Raw genomic sequence first — 19433 nt, 5'->3', positions numbered from 1 at the left:
GAGACCAAAGATCACCCTTCCCAGTCTGAGCCCTTCAGCCTCAACTGGTGACCAGCAAGCAGCACCTCCAGATCTTCAGGACGAACCATTCCCTGTGAGCATAACTGTGAGTAACATCCAGAGACCAGGAGAAGCCAAATTCCTCCTCAGCTAGTCAGTCCCATACACAGCAGAAGATAGACAGAGCAGAAGATATAGATTCCTGCCATATTCTCCAGGCATATGGTAGAAGCAGAAGAGATAGTAATCCCTGCCATATATTGCCAATACCTGCTGGGACCCAAGACTATTGCTTTATCTCATGTGGATTAATGATGCCTCCAGTAAAGACAAGTTGAATTATATTCCAAGTCTGGATCTCATTCATTGCTACCAAGTTCCTCAATTACTCCTACTAGCAACACTCATTTTATTGCAAGTGAGCCAGGATCCAGGAGTCCAGCCATACCAAGGTAGGAGACACGATTGACACTATTGCCACTATCACACAGAGACATTATACCACTCCGGCATTCCTAACCTGGTACGTGAGTTGCAACACCTTAAAGGGCCCTGAGACTATTATATCCATATCCGGACCCACTGCATATTTTGGCGTCTGCCTAACCGTACCACGGTCCTGCTCATTGCAGTTCCTCCGAGTCACTTGCACAAATGGCCCGATGCATGCTCACTTGCTTGCGTAGTGACTGAATTGTCAACATTCGACAGAGGGATGACTTCTGGCTCTCCACCTTGTTAGACCCTCGCTACCGGTCCAAAATGGGGGCCTTTTTTACACCCGCTGAGAGGGAGGACAAACTGAACTACTATAGAGACATCTTATGTAGTCCGTTGGCTGCTGCCTATCTGCGCCACCATTCATCCTCTTGCAGGTCTGAGACCGGGGGGGCCCTCTGCGCTCACGTTTCTCTGCTATGGCTGCTGTGGCAGGGTGGGGGGGGGGGAGTAGGAGCAGTTCCAGCTCAATCAGCAGCAACTTGAGTGCATAGTCGCTGATGAGCAGATTTCTTGACCGGCCTAGTGAAGAAACTATTCACCAGCAGCAGCTAGACCTGGAGCAGGACCTGAACCAGCAGGTGGTGGCATACTTGGACAGCACCCTGCCACCCCACATTGAAGATCCTCTGGACTACTGGGCAGCCAAACTGGATTTGTGGAAACAACTGGCAGTTTGCCCTGGAAAAGCTGTCCTGTCCAGCCAGTAGTGTGGCATCAGAGCGGTTGTTTAGTGCGGCGGGGGCCATAATTTCCCCAAGAAGAACTCGCCTGTCCACCCATCATGTGGAGAGACTGACCTTTGTCAAGATAAATCAGGCGTGGATCAGCCAGGATTTCCACCCACCAAAATCACCACACCCTATAGATAATCACCTAACACAGGTGATTTTTCTATAGGGTGTGGTGATTTTAACCCATATGAGATACAAACAAGAGTTTAACGAATGTCCAGGTAGAGGATTGGAGCATTAAAACCTGAAAAAAATAATTATGCAATTTTATTCATAAAATGTAATTTGATATATTGCTTGCTCATTTTTTACACTGGAGAGTATCAAGTCGTTACTGTTTGGGAATTTTTCTGTATCTATACAGTCAGGTCCATAAATATTGGGACATCGACACAATTCTAACATTTTTGGCTCTATACACCACCACAATGGATTTGAAATGAAACAAACTGCTTTAACTGCAGACTGTCAGCTATAATTTGAGGGTATATACATCCAAATCAGGTGAACGGTGTAGGAATTACAACAGTTTGCATATGTGCCTCCCACTTGTTAAGGTACCAAAAGTAATGGGACAATTGGTTTCTCAGCTGTTCCATGGCAAGGTGTGTGTTATTCCCTCATTATTCCAATTACAATGAGCAGATAAAAGGTCCAGAGTTAATTTCAAGTGTGCTATTTGCATTTGGAATTTGTTGCTGTCAACTCTCAAGATGAGATCCAAAGAGCTGTCACTATCAAGCCATCATTAGGATGAAAAAACAAAACAAACCCATCAGAAAGATAGCAAAAACATTAGGCGTGGCCAAAACAACTGTTTGGAACATTCTTAAAAAGAAAGAACGCACCGGTGAGCCCAGGAACACCAAAAGAGCCGGAAGACCACGGAAAACAACTGTGGTGGATGACCGAAGAATTCTTTCCCTGGTGAAGAAAACACCCTTCACAACAGTTGGCCAGATCAAGAACACTCTCCAGGAGGTAGGTGTATGTGTGTCAAAGTCAACAATCAAGAGAAGACTTCACCAGAGTGAATACAGAGGGTTCACCACAAGATGTAAACCATTGGTGAGCCTCAAAAACAGGAAGGCCAGATTAGAGTTTGCCAAACGACATCTAAAAAAGCCTTCACAGTTCTGGAACAACATCCTATGGACAGATGAGACCAAGATCAACTTGTACCAGAGTGATGGGAAGAGAAGAGTATGGAGAAGGAAAGGAACTGCTCATGATCCTAAGCATACCACCTCATCAGTGAAGCATGGTGGTGGTAGTGTCATGGCGTGGGCATGTATGGCTGCCAATGGAACTAGTTCTCTTGTATTTATTGATGATGTGACTGCTGACAAAAGCAGCAGGATGAATTCTGAAGTGTTTCGGGCAATATTATCTGCTCATATTCAGCCAAATGCTTCAGAACTCATTGGACGGCGCTTCACAGTGCAGATGGACAATGACCCAAAGCATACTGCAAAAGCAACCAAAGAGTTTTTTAAGAGAAAGAAGTGGAATGTTATGCAATGGCCAAGTCAATCACCTGACCTGAATCCGATTGAGCATGCATTTCACTTGCTGAAGACAAAACTGAAGGGAAAATGCCCCAAGAACAAGCAGGAACTAAAGACAATTGCAGTAGAGGCCTGGCAGAGCATCACCAGGGATGAAACCCAGCGTCTGGTGATGTCTATGCGTTCCAGACTTCAGGCTGTAATTGACTGCAAAGGATTTGCAACCAAGTATTAAAAAGTGAAAGTTTGATTTATGATTATTATTCTGTCCCATTACTTTTGGTCCCTTAACAAGTAGGAGGCACATATGCAAACTGTTGTAATTCCTACACCGTTCACCTGATTTGGATGTAAATACCCTCAAATTAATGCTGATAGTCTGCAGTTAAAGCAAATCTTGTTCGTTTCATTTCAAATCCATTGTGGTGGTGTATAGAGCCAAAAATGTTAGAATTGTGTCGATGTCCCAATATTTATGGACCTGACTGTATTTTCACTGTATATGCAAAAAAGTGGAAAAAAAGATTAAAAAATGGGAAAAAACAGCATGTGTGTGATGATGGTTCACACTACACATCCTGAATGATTTATTATATTATTGAATTATATTGTATTAGGAGATTTTCTATAGGGTGTGGTGATTTTGACAGACATGTGAAACGAACAAGAAGTTAGCGAATGCCCAGCTGGAGGATTGGAGCATATGAGCTCTGCCCCCTTTCTGGTGGGGGAGGGGAGATTTTCCAAACTATAAAACTTCCTCATTTGGGCATATATCTTTGCTGCGATTAAAAGCGGTTGTTCGAAACGCGTAATCAATGGTCATATGGTGGATGGATTGTCCTTGTCTGATGTATTGAAGCAACAATAAAGAACAAAAAACGACACATCTTAAAAGTGAGTGCTGGAACCTCTCTTTTCCCCCCCTCAAATTATGCAAGAAGGGCAAAATAATCAGTGACGTCAACACAAACTTACTGCTGACATCCTCTCCTCTCTGTCCGGGGGGCTCTACTTGTATAAGCGTTTAATAGAACAGGTTCTGTAGACATCTATGTGGAATCAGCTGACGATAGTGTAAAATAAGTGCGCTTCTTCTTGACGCTAACATCGACCTGTAAGGCTGAGTTCACACTTGAGTTATTTGGTCAGTTTTGGCCCCGTGACCGCCCAAATAAGTGAAGTGTGCAGTGATTCTAAGAGCGACGCCTGTCATCTGCATGTCATATGGACTCACAGTATTATTTCACTACCACAGCAGACTCCCTATGCGTGTTACTGCAAGGCACAGTGTTCTGCACCACTATGAAGGCTCTATGCAGCCAGGAAATAGCTGTTTTTTAACGTGATTCGTACCAAAAAATGTTGAGAAATTCGCTCATCTCTAGTAATCTTATCTCAGCAGTTCATGATGAGTATGTCAACTTGATAATATCGCTGCTAAATATTGAGAAAGTTATTTTTTAATCTAATAAATATTTTTATCAAGAAGCAAAGGTCTATTTGTATTCTCTGAAATAAACTCATTGATGTGGACTGACGAGCCGTGCTGTTGCAAGTAGGCAAACACAGGGAACAGATTATTATTTTCAGTCCTGGCTGTGCGGTGGAGGCAATCATGAGTACTCTGTCACCCTGTGAAATTATCGTTAGAAGTCTTTTATTTTTCATCGCATTTAGATTTGCAGAAGGTGGTAAGCTGCTTGTGATCCCACAGGATGGAAGCCACTGGCTTAGTATGCGCAATGTAGTGGACAAGTTATCTGAGAAAGGTCACCAAATTGTTATAGTTGTTCCAGAGGTCAACTTTCACGTGAAGAACATAGACCACTACACGGTGAGAACTTACCATGGATCATACAGCAAAGACTTTATGCAGAACTTAATAAAGGAATCTACTGAACAGTTATTTACTCATAAGACGCTTCTACAGGATATGAAGATTTCATATGAAATAATAATAAATACCACCAACTTTGTTACATCGACCTGTGAGAACCTTCTCAAGAATGAAACTCTAATCAAGGATTTGGAAACAAGCAATTTTGATGCCATGTTGAATGATCCTATTTTCCCATGTGGAGAAATTATTGCTGAACATTTATCTATTCCTTCCATATTTTTCTTGCGAGGAGCTTTTTTTTCATTGGATTTTCAAGCAGCTCGGTCTCCTAGTCCACCTTCCTATATACCCAGAATGTTGACTACCTTTACTGACCATATGACCTACAGCCAGAGAGTTATAAACTCACTGCTGGCCTTGGTTGAATATATGGCCTATAATCTATTGTACGCACCCTTTGCTCATATGGCGTCAGAATTTCTGCACAGGGATGTCACGGTTTGGGAACTTTTCAGTCGTGCTTCCATCATGCTGTTAAGATTTGACTTTGTCTTTGAATTTCCCAGACCTGTTATGCCAAATATGATCTTTATTGGAGGCATCAATTGTGCCAACAAGAAGCCTCTTAACCAGGTAGAAAAAAGTTATTTCTGTAACAATGTTCCACTTATTCTGTTTGCTGTAGCCTATATGAGAGGTTGCCGGGTAGGGATGAGCGAATCGATTTGTATGAATCGCTTCATCTCATCAGCCAGAGATCCTCACCTATGAGGGGCTAGGTCCCATCTGCAGAAGGATTGACAGGGCCAAACATCTCACCCTGCCCTGGCAATCTTATCCCTGCGTTGCTGCTGCGAGTAGCGTTTTTCTGTCCGCGATGTGGTGACAATAGAAAACTGATCCGTCCCCCATTGACTTTCAATGGTGTTCATGACGTCATGGCTATAGAAGACATAATACAACCGGATCCGTTCATGATGGATGCGTGCGGTTGTATTATTGTAACATGAGCGTTTTTGCAGATCCATGAGGGATCAGCAAAAAACGCTAATGTGAAAGTAGCCTAAAATGTAAATTACATCACCAAAAATTAAACTGTATTAGTATAAAATAGTTGCCTGTTTATATGTTAAGTGCCTAACAAATAAACTAAAATGGCATTTTCCCCATTCTACTTCTACAAAACACTAGCCCAGGGTTCAGCAATCTATGGCACTCCAACTGTTTTGAAACTACAACTCCCCACATGCACACTTGCTGAGCTGTTCCTCAGAACTCCGATAGAAGTGAATAGAACATGACGGGAGTTGTAGTTTCACAACAGCTTGGAGTGCCGGAGATTGCTAACCCCTGCAACTAGCCTATTCATATTCATTTTTTTAGTTAGACAGTACAGTATGTAAAACTCTGAGCAACAACTCTGAACGAATCTATTTGTACGAATCAATTTGTCTCATTAGCTTGATTTTTTTTCACCTGCGAGGGGCTGTCCTCGCTGCTGAAGAATCTCCCCCTGCCACTTGATTGACAAGGCCGAACATCTTGCCTAGCCCTGACAATCTCATTCCTGCTCCGTGGCTCCCAGTAGTGCTTCAAATATGTTGAGAAACGTCCGCTTCTCCGCTGGACCCCATTATAGTTCATGGGGAGGCAGCCATTCAGGTACCGTCCTGCAATGCCAAATCAAATTTTTATATTTTTTATAGCAAACGCATTTACATTAATAGTGAACTGACTTTCTCAAATTGTAGGAACACATAGTGAGAATCAGAGGGACGCTACAGATTCCAACAGTATGTTAGGAACAGACACCATTATGAAGGAAACATAACAGTTTTCACCACCAATTTCCCTGTAGGGTACATGGCCAGACCTCCCCTACCTATACCTCACATAGATCCAGAACTCCCCAATTCATTGATCCTATTCCTCTGCTAGATTTAGGGGGAGTGTTTTTTTTCCTGCAGATCTCCTTATCACATATCAGGGGGCATGTCCTTTCTGCTGCAGCTCTCTTCATGTAACTGTCACAGCTTCTAACAGCTTCTAGTTGGTGGCAGTTGAAGGATGGAACTGGACACCAAAATCCTCTATACACAAAAGTAATATCAGGAAGTACGGTATTACTTTACTGAGAGAGTAGCGGATGCATGGAATAGCCTTCCTGCAGAAGTGGTAGCTGCAAATACAGTGAAGGAGTTTAAGCATGCATGGGATAGGCATAAGGCCATCCTTCATATAAGATAGGGCCAGGGGCTATCCATAGTATTCAGTATATTGGGCAGACTAGATGGGCCAAATGGTTCTTATCTGCCGACACATTCTATGTTTCTATGTTTCTATTCCGGTGACAGGTTCCCTTTAAAATAAAAAGCAAACGATTTTCACCCCTTTGTGAGAAGAGGCTGTAGCGCTCATGTTCATCAATCACATGGCCTAACTGCAGCTCCTTCCCATTCAAGTGAATGGGCCTGAGCTGCAGTACCAAGCAAGACTGTAAGCTGTGTCCCTTCAAACAGCCGATCAGTGGGGATGCCAGGTGTTGGACTGATACGTGTTGGATTGATAGGCCATCAATATTGAAATCCCAGAAAACCCAATAGCAATGGCTGCATACAATTTTTTTTTGTGACTGATAAGATTGAAGTAGTCTCTTCATAAAAAATTAAAATGTTATGATTATTAAAAGAGATCTGCCTGTAAGTCCCTTTATACACATAGGCCCTGATTTATTTTACCTTCACTCCAGAATTCCGGCGTCAAAAAGTTGCAAAAAGAGGGCAATTTCTCAAAATGTAAGCAATTGTGCAAAATTTAGCTAATTTTTTGCGCTCACTTGCGCATAATTTAGCGCCTTTTTGAATTTTTACAACACTCCAGTTTTAAAATGTGGGTGGGAAAGTAGGTGTGATAAGCTATGTTAATGAGTTTCACTCCAGATTTATCATTGAGACTTTTTTTTTTTTTAAGTCACAATTTCACTCCAGGAGGAGGGTGAAGTAGGAAAACTGGAGGAGCTTCTCACAAAAGTGTTCGGTTTAAGGATAAAAAAATTTATCAAGGAACATTAGACATTTGATAAATGTGGCATAAAGTACTCCAACGCAGACTCAAGCAAAACTGACTTCAAATCTTCCCCTCTTGATAAATTCCCCCCATAGGGTGCTGTCACACGTTCAGGGTTTTTTTGTGTAGTTTTTAAGCCAAGGCTAGGAGTGGATTAAAAAAAAGACAAGTCACATCTGACCTTAAAAGGGTTTTCCAAGACTTAAATACTGATGATGACCTATCCTCTTAATCGGCCGTTTGAGAAGGTGCTGGCGCTCCTGTGAGTACTTCCTCCTTCTTCTGCTAGGAAGTAATTACATTTTCTATTTAGCTACCAATTAGGGTACAGACGCACATTCAGTTTTTTTTTTGTTTTTTTTCATGTGGTTTTTAAAGGCGAAACCAGCAGTGGATTAAATAAAATAGTAAAAGTATGATCTGATTATAATACTTTCTCTACCATATATCCCTTGTAAAATCTGTAATGTCATAGATATTAACTATTTAATATATAACTGAATCATTCTTTAACTATTATATTAGGAAATCCACTAATATAAGGTTCTGGTGGACTCTCCCCTAGAACAATATCACCAGTGATGATGAACTCTGTTCCTTGTTCAAATATGAGATAAACTTTGTCACGGTCATGTGAGGTCATGACCATGATAGAAAGTGATCACAGGACAACTTCTTTCTCAACCTCAAAATTAGATAAAAGCTTTACTCAGGTCATCTTATCACATCGCTAGTCAAGTAACTGCCCCCCCAGGTGGTGATGATGATATATTCTGAAATACATATGATGCTCTCTGATGTCATCACATAGTCTAGATTCTAGCGAGCTCTTTTCTCATCATTAGTGGTAGTTAGGTCAAAAGAGGTTCAGAATGCCAACAAGAAGCACAAAAATAGTACTGTTTGTCTCATCACATCTTACTAGGATATGCCGCCTGAAGAGGGGATTTTTGTCTCTTGGAAAATGGAGATTTATGTGTATCTCCGTTTTCCATCCCTTCTATTCTATTCCTAGCAAATTGCCTTATTTTCCCATACAACCCGATTATCCTGTGTAAAATTACACCTCTTCCAGTCCTTCATATATCTCAGGAACAACACACAACCCTTGCAGATACTTATATATAAAAATAGTTTACTGATAACATGGAGATGACAAAGCAATGGACATTATACATAGAGATACAGATAACACAATACATAGAGGACACCACCACACACAGCCACCTCCGTTCCTGTCCACCCTGGATGCTAAGCAAATGCGGCTAATAATGTGTATGTATATACAGTATATCCAGAGTCTACCAATATACAGTCTACTGGATCTACTCTACACCTCCAGTACCTGACCATTAGTACATGTACATATAGAGACTCATGCATAAACAGAATCTAACTGGTAATACAATTGCAGACTGCTAATATCTATATGTACACATATAAAGTCTACTGGGATATTATACTTATATACATACCCACATACGCACACATATAACTTAGCTTGCTCCTGCATCCATCGGTGTCCAGGAAGAGAAGCCCCCGCCTCACTCCCAACTTTCACCTATATCTTGTTATGTCCCAGCCCCCCACCATAGACTCCACCCTGTGACCACCCAAATATCTCCCCCCATCTCTTGGTCAAGAGGATGTTGTTCAACTGCCTAGGATATGCTAACAAGGGACACAATGCTACTGGCCATACTGAATGGGTGAATACCACAGGGTCCAATTATTAGGCATATTTGTGTGGTCATCAGGATGAGGTTCTGGCTGAAAGCCATATTTCCCTTAACACCGCCTATTGTCTTATAAGTGCGTGTCCCACTGCTGAGACCTGCACCTATATCGAGAACGGAGCCTTGCAAAGTGGTAGCTGGAAGAATCCGATCCGGCGACCGCTAAGCACTCTCCCTATAGAAGTGAATGAGAGCACACTGCCCATGACCGGCCATAGCTCACATTCAATTCTATGGGCCAGTGCTTGGCTATTTTCAGCTGCCCCATAGAAATTAATAGAGGGCATAGCGATATCCTACCAATGTATGAGATGTGACAACCCCTTTAACTTCCTGAATTAGACAAAAAAAAAATCATTCTATACTTTCTCTTGAAGTCAGCCCTCACTACAGAATTTATGAAGGCCCAGAGATATTCTTCAGCGTAAAAGGGGTGGATTTAACCACCTCCGGACCGCCTAACGCAGGATTGCGTTCCGGAGGTGGCAGCGCTGCGCAGAGTCACGCATATACGCGTCATCTCGCGAGACGCGAGATTTCGCTCAAAGCCGGCCCGCGCATGCGCATCGCGGGCCGGCAAAATTAAAAGAAGTATTTCGTCACCAGCCTGCCAGCAACGATCATTGGCTGGCAGGCTGGCGATTTTCAAAAAATCCAATCCAAAGTCATATAACAGATCATATTAGTAAATATGATCTGTTATATGGCTTGTCTGCTCCTGTGCTGGTCCTTTTCGTCGGTTGGATCCAGCACAGGAGCAGACTGAACTGTGAGTAGCACCAACACTACACCTTAGCCCCAGATCACCCACCTGCACCCCAATTAACCCTTTGATCACCCCTTTGATCGCCCCTGTCAATCACTAGTGAAAGGAAAAAAAGTGATCAGTGTAAACTGTCACTTTTTTTTTTTCACTGGTATTGGCTGTTAGGTTTTAGGGATAGTTTAGGCCCCTTGGTTAGGTAGTTAGCGTCAGTTAGCGCCCACCCCACCGCACCGCAGTCACTTTTATTCGCTGTTTAGCGTATCGCTAATCAGCATTTGTACTTTTATAGTATCTGTAAGTGATCAAAACTGATCACGGTCAGATCTATAATAGTATTAGTGTCACTTTAGTTCGCCCTCCACCCAAAACGCAGTGTTTGCCCGATCAGGCCTGATCGGTCGCCCACACGTGCGTTCACCCACGCCCGCCCCACCGCAGTGACAAAAAAAATATATTTTTTGATCACTGCACATTCATTTTACACGCACTGCGGCGATAAAAAAATCAGTTTTGATATTTTTTATCAACCGCAGCGGCCTCCGGTACTTCGCTAGCCTCCCCTTTGTAAGACAGGTTTGCTTTTTTTCTTGGGTAGTCTCAGGGAATACCCCTAAATTTAGTAGTCCAAAATGTCAAACAGGGGGTATTCTTCTGAAGAGGCCTACAGGATTCTGACCCAGTCGGATGAGGAGTGGGAACCCTCATCTGACGAATCTAGCGGGTCAGAATATGAACCTGTGGAAAGCAGTGGCTCTCTGACCCAAAGTTCGGACGAGGAGGTGGAGGTCCCTGGCAGCACCAGGCGTACCCGGCCCCATGTCGCTAGACCACAGGTTACGCAGGATCCGCTTCAAGAGCAGCAGAGTGGGGCTGTCGCTGCCGGATCACGTGGTGAGGCATACACCAGCAGCGCAGCCCTTCCTGGACCTAGTACCAGCACTGCCGTACAACATGGTGACGTGGCGAGCACCAGAAGGGCAGTTGAAGCTGGTACGGTGGCACGTGCAATAGTTACCCCGTCGCAGCCACTGCACAGACAGGCCCGTAGAGCCCCTAGAGTCCCTGAGGTGCTGGCAAATCCTGATTGGCAGTCACCAACTTCAGCCGCACCAGTAGTTCCCCCTTTCACCGCCCAGTCTGGAGTTCGGGTTGAGACGGCTCAAATCGGTTCGGCCCTGGGATTTTTTGAGCTGTTCTTGACTGCGGAGCTCTTGGACTTAGTCGTGGCAGAGACCAACCAGTATGCCACACAATTTATAACCGCTAACCCGGGAAGCTATTATGCCCAGCCTTTCCGGTGGAAACCAGTCCAAGTTTCCGAACTTAAAATTTTTTTGGGCCTTCTCCTCAACATGGGCCTGACAAAAAAGCATGAATTGCGGTCATATTGGTCAACGCACCCAATTCATCACATGCCCATGTTCTCTGCTGCTATGTCCAGGACACGATTTGAGACCATCCTGCGTTTCCTGCACTTTAGCGACAACACCACCTCCCGTCCCAGAGGCCACCCTGCTTTTGACCGGCTCCACAAAATTCGGCCCCTCATAGACCATTTCAACCTGAAATTTGCAGATTTGTATACCCCTGAGCAAAACATCTGCGTAGACGAGTCCCTAATACATTTTACCGGGCGCCTTGGCTTCAAACAATACATCCCAAGCAAGCGTGCCCGGTATGGGGTCAAATTGTATAAGCTCTGTGAAAGGGCCACAGGCTATACCCACAAATTTCGGATCTATGAGGGAAAAGATCAGACCCTGGAGCCGGTCGGTTGCCCTGACTACCTGGGGAGCAGTGGGAAGACAGTCTGGGACTTGGTGTCACCCTTATTCGGCAAGGGGTACCATCTTTATGTGGACAATTTCTACACAAGTGTGGCCCTCTTTAGGCATTTGTTTCTAGAACGGATTTGTGGCACCGCGCGAACTAGTCGCGTGGGCTTCCCCCAACGGCTTGTAACCACCCGTCTTGCACAAGGGGGCAGAGGGCTGCCTTGTGTAACGAAGAACTGCTCGCGGTGAAATGGAGAGACAAGCGTGACGTTTACATGCTCTCCTCCATTCACGCAGACACGACAATCCAAATTGAGCGAGCAACCCGTGTGAAAAGCCCCTCTGTGTCCACGACTATAATGCGCTCATGGGAGGGGTGGACTTCAATGACCAGATGTTGTCTCCGTATTTAGTTTCCCGCAGAACCAGACGCTGGTATAAGAAGGTGTCTGTATATTTAATTCAATTGGCGCTCTACAATAGTTTTGTTCTCTACAGTAAGGCTGGGAGAACAGGATCCTTCCTCAAATTCCAGGAAGAGATCATCGAGAACCTCCTTTACCCAGGAGGTTCCGTGGCCCCATCCACCAGTGTAGTTAGCCGTCTACACGAGCGACATTTCCCCAGTGTCGTTCCTGGTACCTCAACCCAACCGTCACCCCGAAAAAGATGTTGTGTCTGTAGCAGGAGTGGAATAAGGCGTGACACCCGCTATTTCTGTCCTGACTGTGCTGACCACCCTGCCCTATGCTATGGAGAGTGTTTCCGGAAGTACCACACACAGGTACACCTAGCATAGGGATCACATCTCACCAGGACAGGCACACAGGGCTATTAGGGCCCATTCACTCACAGCTGCTGCAAACCTCTCCTTTCACCTGGGATAAAGTGCATAACGTACTTCGCCACATCTTTGGGCGATTTGCGCTTTGCACATTGTCCCATGGGGAAGGAGAGGTTTGTTCTATAAAGGTAAAAAAAACTAAACAAAAAAAAAAATACCGGTAAGTAAAAAAGTTAAACGTTCAGTTAAAAAAGTTTAAAAAAAGTTTCTATGTTCTGTTCAACAGTTAATAAAGTTATTGCTTTGCGGCCTGGTTTTTTCTTTTTTGTTTTGTTTTTTTTACCTTTCAGGTGGACCAACCGATCGACCAGCTGCAGCACTGATGTGCATTCGGACAGAAGCATTGCGCTGCTGTCAGATTACACGCAAGTCGGTGTATGCGGCGCTGCAAGACGAGATTTCTCCTCTGCAGTAAAAGATATGTTTGCCGAGGCATATGAGCTGAGGAGGTGTGCGTTGTTCATATACTTTGGCAAACACTTTGTATATATAAAAAAAAAAATCCCGGCAATGATTTATTCATCCACATCGATTGATGTGAATGGAGAAATCGGGTTTGCCAGGGCATACGAGCTGAAGTGGGTATGGATGTTGGGCGGAGCTCCTATGTCCTGGCAGACGCCTTTCCCCTCCTTTTTCTTTTTTTGGCAGAGATTTTTTCATCCACATTGATCGATGCGAATGAAGAAATCTGTGCCGTTCATTTTTTTCTTTCAGCCCAGAGGCTGAACGGAAAAAAAAAATCTCATTACCCGTATGCTCAATATAAGGAGAATAGCAGAAACTCCTAATGCTGGGCATACATGTAATGATTGCGGAGACCCTCAAATGCCAGGGCAGTACAAACACCCCACAAATAACACCATTTTGGAAAGAAGACACCCCAAGGTATTCGCTGAGGGGCTTATTGAGTCCATGAAAGATTGAAATTTTTGTCCCAAGTTAGCGGAAAGGGAGACTTTGTGAGAAAAAAATCAAAAAAATCAATTTCCGCTAACTTGTGCCCAAAAATTTTTTTTTCAATGAACTCGCCATGCCCCTCATTGAATACCTTGGGGTGTCTTCTTTCCAAAATGGGGTCACATGTGGGGTATTTATACTGCCCTGGCATTTTAGGGGCCCCAAAGCGTGAGAAGAAGTCTGGTATCCAAATGTCTAAAAATGCCCTCCTAAAAGGAATTTGGGCACCTTTGCCCACCTAGGCTGCAAAAAAGTGTCACACATGTGGTATCTCCGTATTCAGCAGAAGTTGGGGAATATGTTTTGGGGTGTCATTTTACATATACCCATGCTGGGTGAGATAAATATCTTGGTCAAATGCCAACTTAGTATAAAAAAAATGGGAAAAGTTGTCTTTTGCCAAGATATTTCTCTCACCCAGCATGGGTATATGTAAAATGACACCCCAAAACACATTCTCCACCTTCTCCTGAGTACGGAGATACCAGATGTGTGACACTTTTTTGCAGCCTAGGTGGGCAAAGGGGCCCACATTCCAAAGAGCACCTTTCGGATTTCACAGGTCATTTACCTACTTACCAGACATTAGGGCCCCTGGAAAATGCCAGGGCAGTATAACTACCCCACAAGTGACCCCATTTTGGAAAGAAGACACCCCAAGGTATTCCGTGAGGGGCATGGCGAGTTCCTCGAATTTTTTATTTTTTGTCACAAGTTAGTGGAAAATGATGATTTTTTTTTTATTTTTTTTTCATACAAAGTCTCATATTCCACTAACTTGTGACAAAAAATAAAAATTTCCATGAACTCACTATGCCCATCAGCGAATACCTTGGGGTCTCTTCTTTCCAAAATGGGGTCACTTGTGGGGTAGTTATACTGCCCTGGCATTCTAGGGGCCCAAATGTGTGGTAAGGAGTTTGAAATCAAATTCTGTAAAAAATGACCTGTGAAATCCGAAAGGTGCTCTTTGGAATATGGGCCCCTTTGCCCACCTAGGCTGCAAAAAAGTGTCACACATCTGGTATCTCCGTACTCAGGAGAAGGTGGGGAATGTGTTTTGGGGTGTCATTTTACATATACCCATGCTGGGTGAGAGAAATATCTTGGCAAAAGACAACTTTTCCAATTTTTTTATACAAAGTTGGCATTTGACCAAGATATTTCTCTCACCCAGCATGGGTATATGTAAAAAGACACCCCAAAACACATTCCTCAACTTCTCCTGAGTACGGGGATACCAGATGTGTGACACTTTTTTGCAGCCTAGGTGGGCAAAGGGGCCCACATTCCAAAGAGCACCTTTCGGATTTCACAGGTCATTTTTTACTGAATTTGATTTCAAACTCCTTACCACACATTTGGGCCCCTAGAATGCCAGGGCAGTATAACTACCCCACAAGTGACCCCATTTTGGAAAGAAGAGACCCCAAGGTATTCGCTGATGGGCATAATGAGTTCATGGAAGTTTTTATTTTTTGTCACAAGTTAGTGGAATATGAGACTTTGTATGAAAAAAAAACCAAAAAAAACCAACATAATTTTCCACTAACTTGTGACAAAAAATAAAAAATTCTAGGAACTCGCCATGCCCCTCACGGAATACCTTGGGGTGTCTTCTTTCCAAAATGGGGTCACTTGTGGGGTAGTTATACTGCCCTGGCATTCTAGGGGCCCAAATGTGTGGTAAGGAGTTTGAAATCAAATTCTGTAAAAAATGACCTGTGAAATCCGAAAGGTGCTCTTTGGAATATGGGCCCCTTTGCCCACCTAGGCTGCAAAAAAGTGTCACACATCTGGTATCTCCGTACTCAGGAGAAGGTGGGGAATGTGTTTTGGGGTGTCATTTTACATATACCCATGCTGGGTGAGAGAAATATCTTGGCAAAAGACAACTTTTCCCATTTTTTTTATACAAAGTTGGCATTTGACCAAGATATTTATCTCACCCAGCATGGGTATATGTAAAAAGACACCCCAAAACACATTCCTCAACTTCTCCTGAGTACGGGGATACCAGATGTGTGACACTTTTTTGCAGCCTAGGTGGGCAAAGGGGCCCACATTCCAAAGAGCACCTTTCGGATTTCACAGGTCAATTTTTACTGAATTTGATTTCAAACTCCTTACCACACATTTGGGCCCCTAGAATGCCAGGGCAGTATAACTACCCCACAAGTGACCCCATTTTGGAAAGAAGAGACCCCAAGGTATTCGCTGATGGGCATAGTGAGTTCATGGAAGTTTTTATTTTTTGTCACAAGTTAGTGGAAGATGAGACTTTGTATGAAAAAAAAATAAAAAATAAAATCATCATTTTCCACTAACTTGTGACAAAAAATAAAAAATTCTAGGAACTCGCCATGCCCCTCACGGAATACCTTGGGGTGTCTTCTTTCCAAAATGGGGTCACTTGTGGGGTAGTTATACTGCCCTGGCATTCTAGGGGCCCAAATGTGTGGTAAGGAGTTTGAAATCAAATTCTGTAAAAAATGACCTGTGAAATCCGAAAGGTGCTCTTTGGAATATGGGCCCCTTTGCCCACCTAGGCTGCAAAAAAGTGTCACACATCTGGTATCTCCGTACTCAGGAGAAGGTGGGGAATGTGTTTTGGGGTGTCATTTTATATATACCCATACTGGGTGAGAGAAATATCTTGGCAAAAGACAACTTTTCCCATTTTTTTATACAAAGTTGGCATTTGACCAAGATATTTCTCTCACCCAGCATGGGTATATGTAAAAAGACACCCCAAAACACATTCCTCAACTTCTCCTGAGTACGGGGATACCAGATGTGTGACACTTTTTTGCAGCCTAGGTGGGCAAAGGGGCCCACATTCCAAAGAGCACCTTTCGGATTTCACAGGTCATTTTTTACTGAATTTGATTTCAAACTCCTTACCACACATTTGGGCCCCTAGAATGCCAGGGCAGTATAACTACCCAACAAGTGACCCCATTTTGGAAAGAAGAGACCCCAAGGTATTCGCTGATGGGCATAGTGAGTTCATGGAAGTTTTTATTTTTTGTCACAAGTTAGTGGAATATGAGACTTTGTAAGAAAAAAAAATAAAAAATCATAATTTTCCGCTAACTTGTGACAAAAAATAAAAAGTTCTATGAACTCACTATGCCCATCAGCGAATACCTTAGGGTGTGTACTTTCCGAAATGGGGTCATTTGTGGGGTGTTTGTACTGTCTGGGCATTGTAGAACCTCAGGAAACATGACAGGTGCTCAGAAAGTCAGAGCTGCTTCAAAAAGCGGAAATTCACATTTTTGTACCATAGTTTGTAAACGCTATAACTTTTACCCAAACCATTTTTTTTTTACCCAAACATTTTTTTTTTATCAAAGACATGTAGAACAATAAATTTAGAGCAAAATTTATATATGGATGTATTTTTTTTTGCAAAATTTGACAACTGAAAGTGAAAAATGTCATTTTTTTGCAAAGAAATCGTTAAATTTCGATTAATAACAAAAAAAGTAAAAATGTCAGCAGCAAAGAAATACCACCAAATGAAAGCTCTATTAGTGAGAAGAAAAGGAGGTAAAATTCATTTGGGTGGTAAGTTGCATGACCGAGCAATAAATGGTGAAAGTAGTGTAGGTCAGAAGTGTAAAAAGTGGCCTGGTCTTTCAGGGTGTTTAAGCACTGGGGGCTGAAGTGGTTAAAGGAAAATTCTTGTGTATTTACTTTTACGGTCATTAATTAGTTTTAGAGAAATAATGAGGCTCATTTACTAAAGACTGTCTTTCAGCCATGTAACTTGCCCCATAGGCTAGTAAGAGTTCCATATGTGAATATAACTTTCCACAGCTCGTTTTCCAGACAATTGTTAGACCCACACTACTGTCACTATTATGTCATGGCTGGTTGACTCAAACGTTCTTCAGGAGAAAAGCCCTGTATGCAAGGAATAAATCCTTGCTGTACCTTTTGTATTCCTTTCAGTTCATATGGAGGCATAAAGAAGGTTTTTTTTTTCTGTTGGATTTCATACAAATCCGATAAAGAAAACAACTGTGGCCTGCTCAATCACATGCTATATTAAAGGGGTATCCTCCCACATTGAACATGCATGTGCTGCCATACAGCAAGAGGCCTTATGCGTTGCAGTCTTTTTCGGATTAACACATGGCTTTGGCTAAAAAAAAAGTGATTAAAGGGAACCTGTCATCACCTTTGTGCTCCCCATACTAACGGCAGTATAAAGTAGAGACAGGTGAGTTGATTTCAGCGGTCTGTCATTTATAAGTTAAAAGTAAATGGTTGCCGCGAACCAACATCACAATAATTGCAGATTGGGCCTGGAAAAGAGTCACGGCCACCTGAGAAGAGTCATAGCTAATAATAAATAAAACTACAGCTTGTGGGTTTTAATCTTGATAGTAGAGTTTTTTTTATTATGCAACATATGGCAATATTCATGCGTGACCGTTCGGCTTGAAGACCTTCCTCAGACACTGCCCATATGCAAGAAAATACAAAATAAATACAAAGTAAAGTAAAAGTCACTGTGACGAATACCACACCTCGTGCCCGCTTGGCGTCGCTTAAGTCGAGCTTATGAGGCGCGGTATGGTCACGTGTTTACCAAAAACGTGAAGTTACGCCCTCCCGAGGAGCATGTAAGGTGAGGTTGGTACAGTTTACACACACATGACTCACAAAACCCTTTAGGGTTCATAGCTCCAGACCAGAGGGTCACAGGGAGATGGTTCTGGGAGATGGTTCTGGGACCAACGGACCTGCCTGGGTTCCGGCTACAAGTAGAGTCCAAACCTGGTACCGTTATGTGGTTTCTATGGGGAGATATGGATATCTTCTTTCCCTGGCATGCCCCCATCAAATAAAGCCCATGGGCACGTACATTGTGGCCACCGGGACACAAATAGGTACCCGGTTTGCGCCTGCGATGGCCGGGCGATTCATAATTCCTTATGAAATGTAGGTGCCAACATGTCTGGAAGGTATCCTTGATCCTGGCAAGGGCTGATACCTCCTGCTGGGGGTTTTCCTGCAGGATTTAGCTTGCCTCCAAACTGGTGGATTGAGGTGTGACCTTCTCCACCTGGGGCCTCCTTGAAGCCTGGACCCCTGGGGCTTTTTTCCTTGCCAGCTGACACTCAGATGGCTGGGGGGTGGGAACTTATTTTGCATGTACACTGATGAACATGCCAAGAGGTGAATCAAATGACAATCAAGGCTGGGGCTTTGAAGCAGGGCCCTCCATAAATCAGCGGTTTTCATAGTAAAAAAATTCTGGACGCGGTTTACAAGAACGGTTCCTGTGGTGGTAAGTAGCCATATAGTTGCTTGCACAGAATCTAGAGCTTATTTCAGTGGGACTAGAAGGCTCATATTAGTAGTTTATACAGATCGAATATCTAATTTATAAGTCCTAAGTAATGTACTATATAAGATATTGAGATAGCAAACGCATATAAAGATAAAAATAACAGAGAATGAGCTCATATAGGTACACTTCATGCCTGGAGTAGAGAACAATATCGCCTGTGTACTGTGTAGGGTATTTAAGGAAAACGGCCAAATATTGAGATAGCAAGTACATATAAAAATTACTAGGAAAGTAAGCTCATATAGGTACATTTCGTGCCTGGAGTAGGGAACAGTACTGCCATATTGGATCCAAGTTAGGGTACTTTCACACTGGCGTTTTGGCTTTCTGTTTGT

At 43.2% G+C, this 19433-nt stretch overlaps 1 protein-coding gene across 4 annotated transcripts in view; it reads left to right on the top strand.

Annotated features, from left to right (window-relative positions):
* LOC121008996 (UDP-glucuronosyltransferase 1A1-like) overlaps positions 1-19433 on the top strand; it is a 148665-nt gene that overhangs the window by 84008 nt on the left and 45224 nt on the right. The window contains exon 1 of one of the 4 annotated variants that reach the window (XM_040441859.1): positions 4341-5216. The exons of the other annotated variants lie outside the window; for them this stretch is intronic. Within the exon in view, the coding sequence (XP_040297793.1) occupies positions 4359-5216 (858 nt within the window). The 5' untranslated portion in view covers positions 4341-4358. Of the gene's footprint in view, positions 1-4340; positions 5217-19433 lie in introns of those variants that run through there. 4 annotated transcript variants of the gene reach the window in all.

The sequence above is a fragment of the Bufo bufo genome, chromosome 7 (genome assembly GCF_905171765.1).
Source record: "Bufo bufo chromosome 7, aBufBuf1.1, whole genome shotgun sequence".
Classification (NCBI taxonomy): domain Eukaryota; kingdom Metazoa; phylum Chordata; class Amphibia; order Anura; family Bufonidae; genus Bufo; species Bufo bufo.
The sequence above is the reverse complement of the archived record's forward strand: the minus strand, read 5'-3'. Positions and strand labels throughout refer to the sequence as shown.